The sequence below is a fragment of the Bos javanicus genome, chromosome 4, assembly GCF_032452875.1.
Source record: "Bos javanicus breed banteng chromosome 4, ARS-OSU_banteng_1.0, whole genome shotgun sequence".
Classification (NCBI taxonomy): Eukaryota; Metazoa; Chordata; class Mammalia; order Artiodactyla; family Bovidae; genus Bos; species Bos javanicus.
In genome coordinates this window covers 67,729,257-67,749,146 of record NC_083871.1, presented here as the reverse complement: position 1 = coordinate 67,749,146, position 19,890 = coordinate 67,729,257, and the positions used below count along the sequence as shown (strand labels likewise).

General features: G+C 42.3%; 1 protein-coding gene across 6 annotated transcripts in view; it reads right to left on the bottom strand.

Moving 5' to 3' along the window:
• CPVL (carboxypeptidase vitellogenic like) overlaps positions 1-19,890 on the bottom strand; it is a 127,853-nt gene that overhangs the window by 68,701 nt on the left and 39,262 nt on the right. For all 6 annotated transcript variants that reach the window (XM_061414254.1, XM_061414255.1, XM_061414253.1 and 3 more), the window contains 4 exons: positions 9,562-9,676; positions 8,512-8,570; positions 6,609-6,688; positions 1,192-1,258 (listed from right to left, as the gene is read on the bottom strand). In XM_061414254.1, the coding sequence (XP_061270238.1) occupies positions 1,192-1,258; positions 6,609-6,688; positions 8,512-8,570; positions 9,562-9,676 (321 nt within the window). The remainder of the gene's footprint in view (positions 1-1,191; positions 1,259-6,608; positions 6,689-8,511; positions 8,571-9,561; positions 9,677-19,890) is intronic.

Genomic DNA, 19,890 nt, shown 5'->3' with positions numbered 1-19,890 from the left:
GACAGGGGTGTTGCTTCCTTCCCCCTTCCCCATGCTGCCTCTGAAATGGGTTAAAAGGGAAGGAACAGCAGGGAATTACTGGTAGAGGTCCTAAAAAATCCTAACTAGGTAACGGTCTTTTAAAAAGACTTAAGTGTAAGAAGTTAAATAGCCAGGATATCCTTTCTAGACAGTTTAGAAAAAGGAGAAAGAAGGTGAAGAGAGGGAAGATACTAGTTCCATTAACTTGCCATTCCCTTGGAAAAGCTGAGACCCTTTTCCACTTTGACACCCTTACAATGGACACCTGTGGTCTGTGCTTGCATCCTTCCAGCCCTCCTTCTGGTATCATCACTCAGATCTTCCTCTGGAGACCACTCATCCCCCATTCTCAAGCTTGTGGCTCAGGTGTAAAGGCTTCAAGATCATTTGCTGCTTCCTAGAGCACTGCAGTGGGCCTTAGGCACCATTCTGGCCAATCTGTATACTCCATCCCCCGATCCCTAGAATGGGCATGGGCTCCAAACGGACAATGGGATTTAGAAATGTGGTGGAATTCTGATGAGGGATAAGTTTAGCCTTTAGGCTATCTCTAGAGCTCTGGAGTGGATTGGAGAGGTGAGGGCACAGGTGAAAAAAACTTACCTGAGAATGAAACCAGTCACGTGCAAAGCCAAACAACTAGATCAGGAGAATGTGATACAAAATCCTGATGATAAAGTTTGAGCACCCAGATCCAGCCATGCCTGATGCGAACAAGTCAATCCCCTGTTTTACATAAGCCACTTTGAATAGAGTTTTTGTCACTTGTAAGCAGAAAAGCCTTGACTAATACACCCGTATTCATCCTTCAAAGTCCAGTTTAATTCTTGCCTCCTCTGTCTGACTTTTCCTGTGGATCACATCTTGAGAGGTAGCTATTTGCTCACCTTAAGCTACTTGTCTTTGCAGCTACTTTTCTAATTGTACTTTTCATTCTGTGTTGTATTTATTATTATACTCTCAGATTTATGGCAGCATTAATATCTTATTCATCACTGAATTTTTAATACTTGTTCAAAGCCTCAGACATAGTAGGGAATGATTTGAGAATTTTTTATATGGATTGAACTAATGTGTATGTACACACTGAATGGATAAACCACAGGTGTCATAGTATATTCCAGTCCTGATGATGTTGGAAGTACACAAGAAAATATGATTTCAACTTACCTCCCCAGCGACATAAAAGTCATTGTCTCTATAGTCAGAGAACAACTCGAAAAACTGAATTAATGCACTGCAAAAAGAAAAGCAACAATAAAAATTACATGGAATCATACTATACTACCCAGTTTCACCCTTAGACAAGAGGTTTCGCATTGAATTAAGATACCATTATGCTATAAGCTTCTGGAGGTATTGTTTTCAAAGTCTCATGACTGTATGACACTCCATACTCTGTGGATGGTTAGAAAAATACTTGTAGGCTTGCTCTGTGATACTCAGAAGTTCATACAAGTGAACATCAATACTCTGGAAAGGTTTCTAAATCCCTGGGTTACCAACTTGAATCACTTGCCTGTTGAGGGGACCCTTGAGCAAAGTGCCACAGGCTTTCACCTATCATTTAGCAATTTGTGGAGTTAGTTGTACAAACATTATAGTCCCACTAACCTCAGTTTGTGGTGAGGTAATGGGAACCTCAGTTGCTTACCAGCCTCTCTCTGTGGGGAACACTGAACATTTCTATATTCTAATGTGGCCCCTAGAATTTCAGTGTTTAAATAACCAAAGAACAGAAAAACTGTAAACTGACTAGGTGTGTATCTGTTCAGTCACTCAAGTGTGTTTGACTCTTTGAAGCCCTATGGACTGTAGCCTGTCAGCCTCCTCTGTCCATGAAGTTTTCCAGGCAAGAATACTGGAGTTGGTTTCCATTTCCTACTCCAGGGGATCTTCCTGACCCAGGGATTGAACCCATGTCTCTTGTGTCTCCTACAATCGCAGGTGGATTCTTTACTGCTAAGCCACCTGGGAAGCCCCCTAAAATGACTATAGCCTAAAGGAAAATCACCAAATGCCCACAGATATGGAAGTAAACGCAAAGTGGCCTCTGGGCTCAAAATATCCACATTTACTAAAGATTGCCAACAGCCACTTTGGTATGCTGAAATAGATTTAAACAGACTCAAGAAATTATTTCATAACAAGCAAGAAAAGGGTGGGTTATTGAACGATTCTCTACTTGAACAGAATCTTTCATAAAGGAGACAAAAACTTGTGAAACTCCGAAGCCTTATGAATGTCTTGACCTAGATTGCAATGCCTGAGAAGCTGGGCAGGGTTTTTGTTCGTTTCCTGCTGAGAGACTAAAAGCTGTGAACTAGCCAGTGAAGATAAAAGACAAGAAGGCCCTGCAAAACCGGGAGCAGAAAGTTCAAGGGTTACACAGAGGCAAAATTGGGTCATTACAATCACCACAATCCCAGCAATAACTTAATTTTCAAAGGCTCCATTAAGAACCCAGCATTGGAACCTCTCTAGTTGTCCAGAGGTTAGGACTTCGCTTTCCAATGCAAGGAGTGAGGGTTCGATCCCTGGTCAGGGACCTACGATCCCACATGCCTTACAGCCAAAAAACCAAAACATAAAACAGAAGCAATATTGTTACAAATTCATAAAGACTTTAAAAATGGTCCACATAAAAATAATCTTAAAAAAACACAAGCCAACATTAAACTCTACTGTAGAGTTTCAGTGTATTTACTTATTATTTATAGTAACTGAAATCTTTGTAGCAACTAAATCTGGAAAGCACATTACATAGCCTCCATGTTTGTGCTGGCAATACGCTGCCTTTAGAGCTGAGATAAAAATAGGAGTTTATTCTCCACGCTTGCCTCTTTAACCTTCAGGCTAAAAATTACTTCTCTTTCTCTCTTCCTGCTAGTTGGAATGGCAATAGACAATTTAATATAGTAAATCTCAATTAAGCCTTGTGCTTTAGCTTAAAACTTATTTCCTTAAAGAATTTGTTGGAGAGTTGTTGAGGTTGCCAGATTTAGCAAATAAAACACCAGATGTCTAACTAAATTTGAATTTCAGATAAACAACAAATAATATTTTAGTCTAAGTCTGTCTCAAATATTGCATAGGACATACTTAGATTAAAAAATTATTCACTGTTTACCTGAAATTCAAATTTAACTGGCATTCTGTATTTTATCCGGTAATCTTAGTTGAAGGAGATAATCTCCCAGGTTACTTCTAGCTGGCAAAAACAGGATTCTGTAGTTGAAGTTTCCAAGGCAAGGTCCCAATTGAGGAAGTTATCACGGAATTTTAATTTCACAGTAGGATCTGAACAAAAACTTGGCTAATCATAGCAATGCCTTAGTAGGTATTTCTTAAATGGGAATGAAAAATGAAAAAGGTAAATTTGGTAAGTTGGAGGTACATATGCCATTTGTTCACTGAACTGAGTTTTCATCAAGGATTAGACCATTACATGGTAAAGGGTTGTTCAAAAATAAAATCTAGAATTATCCTCACATTAAACTGCAAACTTTATAAGTACAACTGCTAAAGCATATAATATCAGGTTAGCCAAAAAGTTCATTTGGGTTTGTCTGTAAGATGTTATGGAAAAACCCGAACGAATTTTTGATCATCCCAATACACAGCATACGAGTGTGTGCACGCGTGTGTACTCCATGCATTTATTCAGGCACAAGAGCTATATGACTCACAAAGCATATGTCTCTTCCATGTCTTTCCACTTGGAACCTTGCTGGCATCGTGTCAAGGCCTTGTCAAATAAATAGAATTTTAGTCAAAGGCTACTCAGTGGCAGAAAGGTACATTAAGAGACAACGGGATGAAACACAGAAGGCAAGGGTGAATGATCAGGAGAAACCACCCCTCAGATAGTTTTTTTAAAGAGAAGATGGGCTCAGGGCAGAGGAGGTGGATGTAAATGATAACACATTACAGATCCAAGGACAGCTCTAGACTCTGGTCTGCTCTAGTGGAGTCAGGGTCATAGAAATACAAGACATTCAGGAGAACTGAGGTGAAAATAATCTCAGCAAAAGCTCCATACCAACAAAAGCCAGACAAGGTATACCTTTAGTCACTGATAGTCTGGCTGAAAGAAGCATAGCGACAAGGATCCCAGTGATTTTGTTCTCTTGCATCAGATGGGAGCTATCCTCAGCATTCATTCATTCCACATCTAGTGTGGCTGGGCCATGATCTCACCTGCACCCTTCATTCAATACTGTTCTCAATTTAATATATAAAACTGTTTCATAGTCACATTGTTATGAAGTTTTGTTTAGCAATGGGCTTCCCTGGTGGCTCGGATGGTAAAGAATCTTCTTGCAATGCAGGAGACACGAGTTCACTCCCTGGGTTGGTAAGATTCCCCTGGAGAAGGGAATGGCTACTCACTCCAGTATTCTTGTATGGAGAATTCCATGGACAGAGGAGCCTGGTGGCTACAGTCCGTTGGGTCGCAGAGTCAGACAGGACTGAGAGACTACCACAACAACAACAAAAAAAGTCTAAACATCTTGTTTGTGGAAAAAGTTTCATTTCCAACAAAGAAAAGCAGCCTAAATGTAAATGTCAAATGTCTTTTTAGGAATCTACTCTCAGCTGTGCACTATTAATAGTGAAATGGAGTGGGATTTTCAGAAAAAAAGAAAGATGGTTTTCAAAGGAAGAAAAAGAAAGTTCTACCCTTTAAACCTGTAGTAGCCTGTTGATAGGTTTCAAAGCGACCTTCTTATTCCAAACACCCATCTGGACAGCTGGGGAGAAGAGTGCAGTCACAAAGGGAAACAAATAGTATAAACCATAAAGGAAACAGCTGAAATCAGTTTTCTGCGCTACCCTTGATTAGCTATTTTCCAGTTCTAAGAGCCTGAAGCAAAAAGAACTAAAACAGCTATAAACAATGGATGCTTTGAAATAGGTTCTCTTTACATGTCTTGCAAGAGGAGACGAACCACATGTCAGCAGTAAATATCCACTAGGAGGGTCAACTGGAAGCTGTGACCATCTTTGGGGGAGGGGCTGGAGAGCCAGAAGAGGAAGGGCAGGGGTGCAAGGCTCTGGCTTAAGAGGGTCTGATGTACTTCTTTCATACAGACCCTCCGCCCTCAGGGTGTTTGCTAATTAAACAACTGAGGTTGTTTGGAGTTAAGCCAAAAGAGGGTTGGAGGAGGAGGGTATGGGGGATGTATGTTTCCGACCTGAAAAATGAGAGCTCACAGTTCAGTACTAAATGAGGAAGACATGGCCCTTGAGTTAACTTGTTAGGACTGCCATCAGGATTATGTTTGTGGCGGGGAAAAGGAGGTGTTTGAGCTGGTGGCAGCGGAGGGACCCCTGCCAAGATCTGGCTAAGGACCCACAGGATCTGGAAGCAGAAGTGTGGATCCTAGTCAGCTCACCTGGAGACTGAATGACCGTGTTAAAATAACGGGACATGTGGCGAACAAAAGTGTGCAAGACAGACACCAGCCATGTCATTTTCTGGAGCAGCAGAGAAGAAACATCTCTGGGAGAGAGGCCGAAAGTTCTTTCCTCTCCCCTACCCCCACCACCCCGCCTCCCGCCAGCCATCGCCTAGGGAAGAAAGAAGAATAAAAGGGAAAGCTTTTGTCAGAGATCAAAAAAAACACTGACTCCTATTAGATTCACTTTCACTTTGGGGATTGGTTGGGTTTGCTCACCAATTAGCAGGCGGGGTGTTTGGTGAAAGTAGGGGGGCAGCATAGAGGAGCTGGTTAACTCTTTTTGGCCACTAGGATTCTTTCAGCAAATTATTACAATGTGTAGGGTAGGGGGTGGGGGGACCCGAGTGATTGGAAAGAATCCAGGACCTGGGCTCTAGTAATAATTTACAGACTGGGGGGAAAAAAAATGACCAAATAAGAAAGGTCACTTTAAGAAAATGTACTAAAAATAGCTATAATGAATGTAAGAAAAGAGAAAGGAAGATATTATATGTATACTGTTTGATCAGGTTTACAACTTCACGTTTTCCTTAATTTTTTGTGTAAAAGAATAACTTTGTAATATGAAAGGAAAAGTAAGAGACTAGCTAGCAAGCTGAGCTTTCCGCTTGGAAAAGGCATGAAGGAGAAACACAGGAATGAAAAACTGCATTTTGTGATGGCCACAAAAGGAGGACTCCTGGGAAAGAAAAAAACAAACATCTGAGATGTTGTTTCTTGGCAAATCCAAAGTTCAATATACAAATAATGTTGGAAGCAAGCAGAAACCTCTCAGGCAGCTAGTTGAAAGGTTGGGAAAGTATATTTGGTTGAATAATTCTGCTGTTTCTATTGTTTTTCAAAGGATATTTTTACAAAATTACACCTTAAGATGTCAGTTCTTCCTGCTACTTTCTCTGCTGGCCACTTCACAGTTATCAATTATAACATAACAAAATGGAAAACAAGGCCATGTGTGTGCGTGTGTGTGCACACTCCTCATGTAGAAGTATTCTTAAAAGATCTTCAGGAACTAGACTATGATGACCAATCAATAATACTTCTACTACTGGAGGAATTTTCATATTGAAATAGAAAATCATTTGGTTTGAAGATGGCCAAAAGAAAGCCAGGGCCTTTTACCTGTATAAGTTTCGAGCCACGTCATCCTCATCTATTGCATATCCGTGGACGTGGTCAGTAAAACTGAAACCTGTGCCCACCTGAAGGTGAAATAAATAAGCAGGTATAAACAGAGAGAAATGCACATCTTGCTGAGAGACACCACATGGGAAGGAAATCAACATTATTCCCAAGGTCATGCCTTTGGCCTCAGCTTTTTGACATCACCCATGCGCACTCATCCATGCTCACAGAAGGATGCTGCATGTCACCATGTCCCCCTTCCCTCTGCTGAGCCCAAATAAACTGGCAGTGCAAAGCTCTTCTTTGATCCTGCAGTGGGGACCCTGCCAGATGATTATTTAAGGATGAGAAACTCACCTTTCCTGGCCTCTGCTACAGTAGCAAAAGAGTCAAAGTTGCCTCCTCTCTGAAACCTGGAAGGTGCACTGCTCTGTCCTGCTAAGAAGGAACTCTATTGGCTGAAGATAAAAGCTAGCTGTGTGTGTGTGTGCAGTTTTTTTCCCCATTTCTTTACTTGTGATAAATATGGCCACTAAACCCTTTCACCTTCAGCAGATAAGGGGTTTTAAAATAAAGTTTAACTTTAAACTAATAGTTCCTTATTCCTGGAAGTTCATAGACAACTGAGTAAATCAATAGAAAAAGCTACTACTTATTTTGGGTCAACAATATGTACAAGGAATGCACCCCCACCATATACATCAGTTGTAAATATTTTTGATTTTTTGTTTTTTTCCAAACAGCCAAGGGAACAGAACATTTAATTAGACTTTAATGTAAACATGGAATTCTAGACTAGGAAAGAAGATGGCTGACAAAACATGACAGAGGTGAGGGGGGAGCAAGAATGTTGGATTTTTTCCTTCCTATTTTTCTGTTTTCTCTTTGAACCGTCTGGGAAGTGAAACAAGGTAGATTAGAGGACAGATACTCCCAATCTGCAGGAGTTGACCCTAAAGTTACTCTCCTATATTGTAGTTTATTTGATTTGATTTCATAAAAATGTCCCAAGGAGAATTCTACCTTTTGCTCTCCCTGAGATGAGGCATTCAGCTCACTGTGATAAGTGAAAGGGGCTAGTTTTGACTTTTTATATCAGAGCTGTATTTGAAAGATTAGGTGTTTCCCTGCTACAAAAAAACCCAAGTTATAGAGAAACCCATATTATCAGTAGAGAGAAAGTCATCCCTTCCTGGATGGTATAACTCAGTGAAGAGAACATTTCATAAGACCAGAAATGAGGGAAGGAGAGAAAGCAGCAAGGAAAATTCCCAAACTTGGATATAATGCTACATATTAGAAAAATTAAATCTCAATTTAAAAAAATGTTTAATTGGAGGATAATTGCTTTATTGTGCTGGCTTCTGCCATACAACACTATGAATCAGCCATAGGTATACATATGTCCGCCCCCCGGACCTCCCCCTCATCCTGTATCCCGTCTCACCCCTCTAGGTGGTCACAGAGCACCAGGCTGAGCTCCTTGTGTTATGCAGCAACTTCCATTAGTTAGCTATCTATTTTATATATGGCAATGTATGTGTTTCAATGCTGAAGGACAGGACGGGACAAATTGAATCAAATGTGTTTTTTAAATAGACAATTATAGGGGCTTCCTTGGTGCTCCAAGGGTTAAGACTTAGTGGTCCCAATGCAGGGAAACCAGGTGGGAACCCTGGTCAGGGAACTAGATACCGCACGTGGCAACTAAGATCCCATTTAGGCCATAACTAAGACCTGGAGCAGCCCAATAAAATTTTTAAAAATTATTTTAAAAAGAAAATAAACAATTTTAAGAAGAAAAAAATCTGGTGTTTTTCTATTTAACAAATGTACTTAATGAAAGAAAAAAAGACTAGAGAGGCCAACACTGCCATTTCACAAGACCCCAGGTACTCACAGGATTATCAACGTAGAGCATGGAAAACGTAATGGTCCAAGGGAAGTCTCTGGCAAACACTAGTAAAGCAGAGAAGAGGCTTGAGACTGAGCCCTTAATAAAACATTCCACCTAACATCTAGCTCTGGTTTGGAGCCCAACACTCCCACCTGTCCCCTCCAGTTTGGGGAACTCTTGGTGTCCCTCTGACCCTGCGTCCCTCTGACCCTGCGTCACTGTCCTGCAGCAGGTACAGACACCAGCTGTTTTTCCTCCTCCCCTCCTCTCCTTTACTTTTCCCAGAACCAGAGAGTTTCTACACCTAAGATGAATGTTGGAAACAAAACCCCATGCAACTGCCTCATGCAGAAACACCCATCACCCACAGATGCAATAAACCTATCTGTCCAATTGAGTAAATTCTCTTTAACCTCTGATTCTCCAGAATCTTCCCTCCCATCCAACACTGAAGAGATCCACAACTTCGACAGAATTGTGTACAGAAGTATACCAAGTCACAAACTGGTTCACACTCCAAATTCTGACCTGGGGAAAGTAAACAATCTCCCCTCCGCTAAAACTGAGGTGGAGATAAACCTGGGTTAGAGCTGGATGTAGCTCCTTCTCCATTCCTTCCTATGGCCCTCAGCCCTCAGCACCTTGCTTCTAAGATATCTGATCATTTGTGTGGCTGAACTGTACGCCATTCAGTTTGTATGAATAATTAGGGATATAATTCCACCCACTGGTCCCACACAAAAGGTCTTGCCCAGACAGTAATAAATGCCAACTGTTTTCATAAGTCTGGATTGCTTGAGTCAGCAGTAGACTAGCAGAACAAAGTGTGGAACATTTCACCCAAACTTCAAGGCAGAAAGCAGCCCAGTCAGGACACTCACCCTGTTGGCTCCTCCTTCCTGGACAGACACTGCCAGAAAATTACGTTTTCATAATCTCAAACTATAAAGCTATTTCTAGAGGTTCACTGTTCACACTAAGTTATTTCTAAAGCAGATATAAGGTTCAAATGAAGAACTCTCCATGGGAAACCAGAGTCCAAGCAATACTTACAAGTCATGTTTTTGCTGACAATGTAAGGTCCATGTTCCACAAAGAGACCAAACATGGATGAGCCTCCTGGCCCACCTTGCAGCCAAAGGACGACTGGCGCATTCTGTGGCTCTATCTAGAAAGGACAAAGAACCCAGTGAATACACAGAGTGCTAAGGCTTCAGAAAATACCCAAGCAAACTCACCTAAATCCTCTGTCTTTCACAGCCTTGACTAAGTCTCATCAAACCTTCCCCATGACCATGCTCTACAGAAGTAAAGCACTGGCATTTCTTGTTTAGAATTAATATTTATTTCATATGCTGGTATCTATCTTATGCAGTTAAGTCTTTTCTCGCCAATAGCCAGAATACCCAGGAATGATCAAAGATTTGCCTTTGTATATCCTCAGGAGTGGCAGCCATGAAGAGCTACCCCATGTCCAAGGTCAGGAGCAGCAGCTGCGCTTTGCTGGAGCAGCCGTGAAGAGATACCCCACGTCCAAGATAAGAGAAAACCAAGTAAGATGGTAGGCGCTGAGAGAGGGTATCAGAGGGCAGACAGACTGAAACCACAATTACAGACAACTAGCCAATCTGATCACATGGACCACAGCCTTGTCTAACTCAATGAAACTAAGCCATGCCGTGTGGGGCCACCCAAGACGGGCGGGTCATGGTGGAGAGGTCTGACAGAATGTGGTCCACTGGAGAAGGGAATGGCAAACCACTTCAGTATTCTTGCCTTGAGAACCCCATGAACAGTATGAAGAGGCAAAATGATAGGATACTGAAAGGGGAACTCCTCGGGTCAATAGGTGCCCAATATGCTACTGGAGATCAGTGGAGAAATAACTCCAGAAAGAATGAAGGGATGGAGCCAAAGCAAAAACAACACCCAGTTGTGGATGTGACTCGTGATAGAAGCAAGGTCCAATGCTGTAAAGAGCAATATTGCATAGGAACCTGGAATGTCAGGTCCATGAATCAAGGCAAATTGGAAGTGGTCAAACAGGAGATGGCAAGAGTGAACATCGACTGTTACTCTTTTAGGAATCAGAGAACTAAAATGAACTGGAATGGGTGAATTTAACTCATATGACCATTATGTCTACTACTGTGGGCAAGAATCCCTTAAAAGAAATGGAGTAGTCATCATAGTCAACAAAAGAGTCAGAAATGCAGTACTTGGATGCAATCTCAAAAACGACAGAATGATCTCTGTTCATTTCCAAGGCAAACCATTCAATATCACAGTAATCCAAGTCTATGCCCCGACCAGTAACACTGAAGAAGCTGAAACTAAATGGTTCTGTGAAGACCTACAAGACCTTTTAGAACTAACACCCAAAAAAGATGTCCTTTTCATTATAGGGGACTGGAATGCAAAAGTAGGAAGTCAAGAAACACCTGGAATAACAGGCAAATCTGGCCTTGGAGTACAGAATGAAGCAGGGCAAAGGTTAATAGAGTTTTGCCAAGAGAACGCACTGGTCATAGCAAACACTCTCTTCCAACAACACAAGAGAAGACTCTACACATGGACATCACCAGATGGTCAACACCGAAATCAAATTGATTATATTCTTTGCAGCCAAAATGGAGAAGTTCTATACAGTCAGCAAAAACAAGACCAGGAGCTGACTGTGGCTTAGACCATGAACTCCTTATTGCCAAATTCAGACTGAAATTGAAGACAGTAGGGAAAACCACTAGACCATTCAGGTATGACCTAAATCAAATCCCTTATGATTATACAGTGGAAGTGAGAAATAGATTTAAGGGACTAGATCTGATAGAGTGCCTGATGAACTATGGACGGAGGTTCGTGACATTGTACAGGAGACAGGGATTAAGACCATCCCCAAGAAAAAGAAATGCAAAAAAGCAAAATGGCTGTCTGAGGAGGCCTTACAAATAGCTGTGAAAAGAAGAGAAGTGAAAAGCAAAGGAGAGAAGGAAAGATATACCCATTTGAATGCAGAATTCCAAAGAATAGCAAGGAGAGATAAGAAGGCATTCTTAGGCAATCAATGCAAAGAAACTGAGAGAAACAATAGAATGGGAACGACTAGAGATCTCTTCAAGAAAATTAGAGATACCAAGGGAACATTTCATGCAAAAATGGGCTCAATAAAGAATATAAATGGTATGGACCTAACAGAGCAAAAGATATTAAGAAGAGGTGGCAAGAATACCCAGAAGAACTGTACAAAAAAGATCTTCATGACCAAGATAATCACGATGGTGTGATCACTCACCTAGAGCCAGACATCCTGGAACGTGAAGTCAAGTGCCCCTTAGGAAACATCACTACGAACAAAGCTAGTGGAGGTGATGGAATTCCAGTTGAGCTATTTCAAATTCTGAAAGATGATGCTGTGAATGTTCTGCACTCAATATGTCAGCAAATTTGGAAAACTCGATAGTGCCCACAGGACTGGAAAAGGTCAGTTTTCATTCCAATCCCAAAGAAAGGCAATGCGAAAGAATGCTCAAACTACCACACAATTGCACTCATCTCACATGCTAGTAATGTAATGCTCAAAATTTTCCAAGCCAGGCTTCAACAATACATGAACTGTGAACTTTCAGATGTACAAGCTAGTTTTAGAAAAGGCAGAGGAACCAGCGATCAAATTGCCAACATCCGCTAGATCACCAAAAAAGGAAGAGAGTTCCAGAAAAACACCTATTTCTGCTTTATTGAGTATGCCAAAGCCTTTGACTGTGTGGATCACAACAAACTATGGAAAATTCTGAAAGAGATGGGAATACCAGAGCACCTGACCTGCCTCTTGAGAAACCTGTATACAGGTCAGGAAGCAACAGTTAGAACTGGACATGGAAAACAGACTGGTTCCAAATAGAAAAGGAATACAGCAAGGCTGTATACTGTCACCCTGCTTATTTAACTTAATGCAGAGTACATCATGAGAAACGTTGGGCTGGAAGAAGCACAAGCTGGAATCAAGATTGCCGGGAGAAATATCAATAACCTCAGATATGCAGATGACACCACCCTTATGGCAGAAAGTGAAAAAGAACTAAAGGGCCTCTTGATGAAAGTGAAAGAGGAGAGTGAAAAGGTTGGCTTAAAGCTCAACATTCAGAAAACTAAGATTATGGCATCCCGCCCCATCAGTTCATGGCAATTACATGGGGAAACAGTGACTTTATTTTTGGGGGCTCCAAAATCACTGCAGATGGTGACTGCAGCCATGAAATTAAAAGACGCTTACTCCTTGGAAGGAAAGTTATGACCAACCTAGACAGCATATGAAAAAACAGAGACATTACTTTGTCAACAAAGGTCCATCTAGTCAAGGCTATGGTTTTTCCAGTAGTCATGTATGGATGTTAGAGTTGAATTATAAAGAAAGCTGAGTGCTGAAGAATTCATGCTTTTTAACTGTGGTGTTGGAGAGCACTCTTGAGAGTCCCTTGGACTGCAAGGAGATCCAACCAGTCCATCCTAAAGGAGATCAGTCCTGGGTGTTCATTGGAAGGACTGATATTAAAGCTGAAACGCCAATACTTTGGCCACCTGATGTGAAGACCTGACTCACTTGAAAAGACCCTGATGCTGGGAAAGACTGAGGGCAGGAGGAGAAGGGGACGACAGAGGATGAGATGGTTGGATGGCATCACCGCCTCAATGGACATGACTTTGGGTAAACTCCAGGAGTTGGTGATGGACACGGAGGCCTGGTGTGCTGTGGTTCACTGGGTCGCACAGAGTCAGACACAACTGAGCGACTGAACTGAACTGAACTGATACCCAGCATCCTGCCTAGTGGTGGTGGTGGTGGTTTAGTCACTAAGTCGTGTCTAACTCTTTCCGACCCTATGGACTGTAGGCTGCCAGGTTCTTCTGTCGATGGGGATTCTCCAGGCAAGAATAATGGAGTGGGTTGCCATTTTCTTCTCCAGGGAATCTTCCTGACCCAGGCATCAAGTCTTCATCTCTTGTATTTCCTGGCTTGGCAGGCAGATTCTTTACCACTGAGCCACCCGGGAAGCCCTAGGCCGTATGGCCTAGGGCATAGTTTTATATATATATTTAGGGCTTCCCTGGTGTCTCAAGCAGTAAAGAATCCGCCTGCAATGTGGGAGACCTGGGTTCAATCCGTGGGTTGGGAAGATCCCCTGGAAAAGGAAATGGCAACCCACTCCAGTATTCTTGTCTAAGGAATCCCCATGGACATAGCCTGACAAGCTACAGTTTATGGGGTTGCAAAGAGTCGACTTAGCACAGCACAGTATACATACATTTAAGCTCTTTAAGCCTTCTGGGGACTCTTCCATTTGACCAAATATTCCCAAAGAGTCCTAACAAAGAATCCACCCTCCTCAGTGACAATCAGCTCCCTTCACTGAGAGTCCAAACTGACTTTCTAATTTTATTTACAGAGAAGGTGTTCACTAACTTCATTCAACTCGATGAACTGAGAAGCAGCAGGCAGGACCTGAGTCATATAGTCCATGCAAATGATAGCAACAAAACCCCAGAGAAGGCGCAGATTTATTTAAGAGATATGGCCAATGTAAATAAGGAAAGGCCACTGGCAGGGTGGAATGCTGGAAATGAGTTACTGGCAGTGGTCACCACCACCACCCTCAGTGACAGAGGTGTCTTTACTTCTTTCACTCAGCACCTTGTAGGGGTTGGCACTATGCTAAGAGAAGATCCTGGCAGAGCAGTGAGTGAAAAAGACAACTCCTTGCCCTCCTGAAGCTTACATTTCATGAAAAATACAGACAGTAAGTAAGTGAATAAACATAATGATTAAGAGTGTGGAGATGAAATAGTGTTAGTATTAGTCACTCAGTTGTGTTTCACTCTTTGTGACTGCATGGATTATAGCCTCCCAGGCTCCTCTGTCCATGGAATTCTCCAAACGAGAATACTGGAGCAGGCTGCCATTCCCTTCGCCAGGGGATCTTCCGGACCCACAGATCGAACCCAGTTCTCCTGCATTGCAGGCAGATTCTTTACTATCTAAGCCATCAAGAAGAGGAAATAAGGGTGATATCAAGACAGTGAGTGAGGGCTGACAAAGAGGTACTTCCTTTGGACACACAATCAGGGAAGTTCTCAATGAGATCCTGAGAGCACAGCTGAGACTTGGGAGCCAAGAAGGATTCAGCCACAAGGAGAGCCAGGAAATGATGCTGTAGATGGAAGAAAATGATAGAGAAGTCTTCAAGCCAAAGAAGAACCGAGTGGGAGAGCAGTGAGTATAGATGGCCTGGCCCTACATGAATCCTCGGGAGCAGTCTGAAAGAAGGCTCACTTGGTCTCCACAAGGCCAAGGCATGATGTGACTGTGAGCCCTCATGTGATGTCATGGCTCATTTGATATGTGATCAGTCATGTTTGGCCAGAAAGGATCCTACTGCTTCGGCCCAGAATGAAATCCTGCAACTCCTTCCTTAGCCCAGTCACACAGAGACACGTCACTTTTGCATGAGAAAGTTGGAGTGGAGTGGCGCATCTACCTGGATGATGTGAGAAGGCGGTAGGCAGAAGGCAAGAGAAACTCAAGGAGAGGGGGATCTGTGACCCGCAGCCAAGAACCTGGATGAAGAGCTGAGCTTGCAGGGTTCTAACCGTGAGGAGAGCGGGGACAGAGAAATATCAAAATCTACAGTCTTTGGGAGCTTTGGGAAGAGGCCAAGGGAGCAGGGATGGTCAGAACAGTCATGGGCTGGAGAGGAGCCTCCCTCGGAGGGGCCACCTGGGACCCAGTCTCCAGTGTTAAGGCATTAAATGAGATAACATTTACCAAGCCCTTGCAGCAAAACCTAACGCATGATAAAAGGACATTAAGCACAAATGATTAGTAAGGAAACAGGTAGAAAAGGTAGGAGCCCAGAGGCAAACTGGGAACTCGGGTCAGCAGGGCTGTAGTTCTAAGAGTCAGCAGAGTGTAACAGATAAAGTCTGTGAGCTCTTGTCTCAAACTGGATTCCCATCTGGGCTTTACTATCCACTAGCTGGGTGACTTCTCGGAGAAGGCAATGGCAAGCCACTCCAGTACTCTTGCCTAGAAAATCCCATGGATGGAGGAGCCTCGAAGGCTGCAGTCCATGGGGTCGCTACAAGTCGGACGTGACTGAGCGACTTCACTTTCACTTTTCACTTTCACACAATGGAGAAGGCAATGGCAACCCACTCCAGTGTTCTTGCCTGGAGAATCCCAGGGACGGCAGAGCCTGGTGGGCTGCCGTCTATGGGGTCGCACAGAGTCGGACACGCCTGAAGCGACTTAGCAGCAGCAGCAGCTGGGTGACTTTAGGTACGTTGGCTAAGCTCCTTGGACCTCAGTTTCCCCACCTATGAAATGGGGATCAATCATGGTACGTATGCCACGTGGTGGCTGGGAGGACTAAATACATTAATTTTCATAACACCTAGTAAGTGGCATATAGTACATGTTCTTAAATGTTAGCTATTGCTGTAAGAAAGAAATACCAGGAATTTATAAGACAGTTTTCATGTAAACCATTTATTAATGGGAGAATAAGAAAAGTGGATTGTTTGCTATTCTTTGCTCCTTTGGCCATCTTACCTGGTCATTTTTTCACTAGTTAGTTCTCTTGACTAAAGTGTTGAAAATGTCCATAGAGAATTCAAGAGAAGCAGAAATTTATAAGCTGAAGCAAAAACAAATTAAAATCAAAGCCAGCCTTGTAAAACCACTGTGGGAGAGCAGTGTAGCCCAGGAACAGGTAGCCAGACAAGTGCTGGTTCTACTTGGCCACGTAATAGCTGTGTGATCCTGCCCTCAGATTCTTCCAGCCCTCTGCTTCCTCATCCATCAGAAGGCGATAATGCCCACCTCACAGGCTTGCCTGAGGACCCTGATGAGAAGATGTATCACGAAATGATATTGTCAACTCTGCTGTGCTGAATAAATGTAACTAGCTCTGCCCTAGCCTGCCTGGCCCCATCCGTGTGTTTTGTTTGAATAAGCGATTTTTTTTTTTTTTTAATTTCCCCTCCAGTCCTCTATGGGATTAGCTAGTAGCTCAGATGGTAAAGAATCTGCCTGCAGTGCAGGAGGCCCTGGCTCCATCCCTGGATCAGGAAGATCCTCTGGAGAAGGGAATGGCAACCCACTCCAGTATTCTTACCTGGAGAATACCATGGACAGAGGAGCCTGGTGGGCTACAGTCCATGGGGGTCACAAAACACGACTTCTGATCCTCTAATTTGCTACTTAATACCACTCCCCAGGACCACCTTCAGCTTGTATTCACTCAGCAGCAGGAGAGTACAAGGAGTGCAGAGAGGATGGAATCTACATGGAAGTGGTTCCAGCCTCCAGTGTGTAAAATACTATGAGTCCACCCATTCCTGTGGGCCTCCAGTCCCCCACTTCCTTCCTAATATGCATGCGTTTCTAGAAGCCCTGAAGAGCTACACGCGAACCAGTGGTTCTCAATCTTGACTACTCATTAAAAAAAAAAAAAAAGCATGGAAAGCTGTTTTTTTTTTTTAAAAAAAACTACTGCTTAGGCTCAAATCCCAAAGATTCCAATTCAACTGGTCTGGAGTGAGACAGGCATCTGTTTGTTTTAAAAGCTCCCAGGTGGTTAAATGTGCAGGCAGGGCTGAGAAGCTGTGAGGGGGATGGAGAGTTTTGCCCTCTCGGATGCCCTGGGCCCTCTGCTCTCCACTCCACCCTTCCCTGCTTTTCATGTCTCTTCCTGTGACCTGGCACAGTGATGGGAGCTCCAGGCTCTCAGAAAAATAGTCTGATCCTGAGAGGCCACACTACAAAGTCAAGTCTGGTACCTCGGTGCCAAACATCTTTATTATGCAACTTTGAAGCACAGGACACTGCATTCTTGGAATGCTTAAATAATAAGAGATCTGCATACACACCTCCAACCTCAGCTGACCCTGCTCCTCAAATTTACTTTCCTGAAGGAGGTGAATGAGCTCAACAATCTTTGAAGAAGCTCATTTTTTTAAAAAAGAAAATTCCACACAAACATCGTCTTACTCTGATGTGCCAACCAAACTGTGAAGTAAATATTGCCCTTATCTGGAATGAAAGGCAAAAATCAGATGCTAGAAAAGAAAGGTTCATGTGTTCAATGCAAAAAGTCCAAGAGTCAGGTACCCCACAGCTTTCAGACTTTTTTACTATGATATGACATCACAAGGCTTCCCAGGCGGCTCAGTGGTAAAAAATCCACCTGCAGTGCAGGAGATGTCAGAGAAGTGGGTTCAATCCCTGGGTCAGGAAGATCCCTTGCAGGAGGGCATGGCAACCCACTCCAGTATTCTTGCCTGGAGAATCCTATGGACAGAGGAGCCTGGTGGGCTACAGTCCATGAGGTTGCAAACAGTCAGACACGACTGAAGTGACTGAACACGCACACACACATGCATGACATCACATCATGACATACACAGTAATTATGTCAGTAATAATGGCATAAAGGTATGCCATAGACATTATTATTATTATTATGTTCAAGAAGACACTGAGACACAGAGAAGTAACTTGCCCAAGGTCACACAGCTATAAAATAGCATAATTAGAATTCAGACCCTGGCAGTCTAACTCCTTAGGTGATCTATTTAGCTCTCAATTGTGGGAATGAAGCCCTTCTCCCACCCCCTACCCCCATTTAGGAAAGAATAAAAGTAAGTGATCTTAGTTTTCTGAATGTTGAGCTTTAAGCCAACTTTTTCACTCTCCTCTTGAGTGAACTCCAGGAGTTGGTGATGGACAGGGAGGCCTGGCGTGCTGCAGTTCATGGGGTCGCAGAGTCGGACACGATTGAGTGACTGAACTGAACTGAACTGAAAAGTAAATGAAGACACCCTGAATAAAATTGCAAAACTCAGACTCGAATGAAGAAAGAAGCAACTGTTTTACTTCATTTATAGATTTAGGAAATGAAGGACTTTTAAAGTACTTATTATTCTGAAACTATAAAGAATGTATGAAACTAGAGAGTGTGTTTATTTTTGTCAAAAATTTAAAAAATTTTACTTAAAGTTTTTCATATCATAAAGAAAATACTTATTCTTACTTTTTTTTCAAAGAGGGTATAAAAAATCCCTCTTGCCCCACCAATCCTATTCCCTACAGATGATCACTGGAGTATTTAGTCTTTCAGATTTTTCTCTATACCCTTCCCTACCTCCTCACATGTACATATGCACATATCTCATAGATGTTACTTATGTTATGTACATAAGTACCTTCCCCCCCCCCAAACTAGTCTTACATGACTTAGCAACTGAACAAAAACAGTAATATATAATATTCTATATTTGCTGCATTCACTTAACAGCATGCTGTGGAAATCTCTTCATATATCAGTATGTATCATCATCTGGCTGAATAGTCTGACACCCTGAATTTGCCATGAAGTATTAATTCATTTAACATAGAACATCAACAGGCATTATTCTAGGGCTGGGGATGCAGGCCAGCTCCCACTCATGGACAGGAAGGATAGTTCCTGAAGAACATGGACTGTGGCACTAGACTGTCAGGGTCTGAGTTCTAATTATGCTATTATATAGCTGTGTGACCTTGGGCAAGTTACTTAACTTCTCTGTGTCTCATTGTCTTCTGCTTGAACATAAGCAGAACATAATAATAATATAAGCTTGAACATAATAATAAGCTTGAACATAATAATAAGCTTGAACATAATAATAATGTCTATTGTACAGGACTGTTGTGCAGATTCAGAGTTAATATATGCCCAGCACTTGAACAGTGCCTAGAGTATCTACTTAAGTGTTAGCTCTGGCTACTTTTCTGGTAAAGTGGGAAGACAGGTAATAAATAAGTAATTAAAGAAATGGGTAATATAAAAGAACAACAGGAAGTTGTTAGACTGAATACTTAAAGGCAGCCTTTGGTGATGGGCTAATATTTGAAATGTGAATAATACCTTACAAAAAAGCATTTATATATTTAATTAAAAAGAAAAATATCTACCAATGACATATAGGTCAGAGTAGTGCAGCAAGAACTGACGATCAAAAATAAGGGACAAGGAAATTTTAAATATAAAAGAAGGGACAAAAGAATCCTAAATATTTAAGTGAGAAGTCTCTTTAACAATAGAATTACAAATTGCCCTCTTCTTCGTGAACAGGAAATTATGGCTTTGCCTCAGAAGCCCTTTCAATTCTTCTGGTGACCCCTGGTGGCCAATTCATGAACTTGGACACTCTTTAAGAAAGAGCCCAGGAGGTAGTTTAGCAATTAATTTTTAGATCTCTACTGAAGAAAATTTCACAATCTCTCACATTAGCGCATTCCATTATTCATTCACTATGATGGTGAAAAAAATACCCTAGGTCTTA